This window comes from Coffea eugenioides, chromosome 7 (assembly GCF_003713205.1).
Source record: "Coffea eugenioides isolate CCC68of chromosome 7, Ceug_1.0, whole genome shotgun sequence".
NCBI lineage: Eukaryota > Viridiplantae > Streptophyta > Magnoliopsida > Gentianales > Rubiaceae > Coffea > Coffea eugenioides.
Window position 1 is genome coordinate 20,627,423 of NC_040041.1, and position 883 is coordinate 20,628,305.

The 883-nt window shown below is 39.0% G+C and overlaps 1 protein-coding gene across 1 annotated transcript in view; it reads right to left on the reverse strand.

The window, feature by feature from the left end:
- Positions 1–360: 360 nt before the first annotated feature.
- Positions 361–883, reverse strand: part of LOC113777104 (protein FAR1-RELATED SEQUENCE 5-like) — a 3,137-nt gene continuing 2,614 nt past the window's right edge. The window contains exon 2 of the mRNA XM_027322151.1: positions 361–384. Coding sequence (XP_027177952.1) covers positions 361–384 — 24 coding nt within the window. The remainder of the gene's footprint in view (positions 385–883) is intronic.

An 883-nucleotide genomic window follows, 5' to 3' on the forward strand; every position in this document is an offset into this window, starting at 1 on the left:
ATGGCTTGGACTTAGCGACTGTGGTCTTTGCTTTGAAGAAATGGAGACATTATCTGTACGGAGTGACATTTGAGATTTTTACAGATTACAAAAGCTTTAAATACTTATTTTCTCAAAAGGAGCTGAATTTGAGGCAGCGTAGATGGATGAAATTTTTGGAAAACTATGATTGCACGATCAAGTACCATCCAGGAAAGGCTAATGTAGTGGCCGATACTTTGAGTCGTCAAGTGCAAATGGCGGGGTTGATGATTAAGGAACTTCATTTGTTGGAAACGGTTAGCTATTGAAATCCTCAACTGGAACCGAGGAAAGTAATTTTGGAAAATATTGTAGTGAATTCCACCTTGTTGGAACGTATCAAGGGATCTTAAGAAAAGGACACTGAAGTGCAGAAATGGTCGAAAAAAGTTGAAAAAGGAGAAAAGTCGGATTTTAACCTGGGATCGAATGGTATTTTAAAATTTCGGAATCGGATAGTGGTGCCAAACGATGAGGAATTTAAGAAGGAGATCCAATTTGTCCAAACATGCTTGGTTTGTCAACAAGTTAAGGTTGAACATCAGAAACCCTCGGGACTTTTGCAACCCCTAGAGATACTTGAATGAAAATGGGAAAACATTACTATGAATTTTGTATCGGGTTTACCTAGGACACAAAGAGACCATGATGCTATTTGGGTAATAGTGGATAGGCTGACCAAATCGGCTCATTTTCTGCCGATTAATATGAAATACTCGTTAGAGAAGTTGGCCACGTTGTATTTGAATGAGATTATCAGACTGCACGGAATTTTCGTGAGTATCGTGTCCGACAGAGACTCGAGATTTGTTTCGAGGTTCTGGCAGAAAATGCAAAAAATGTTGGGAACTAAGTTGAACTT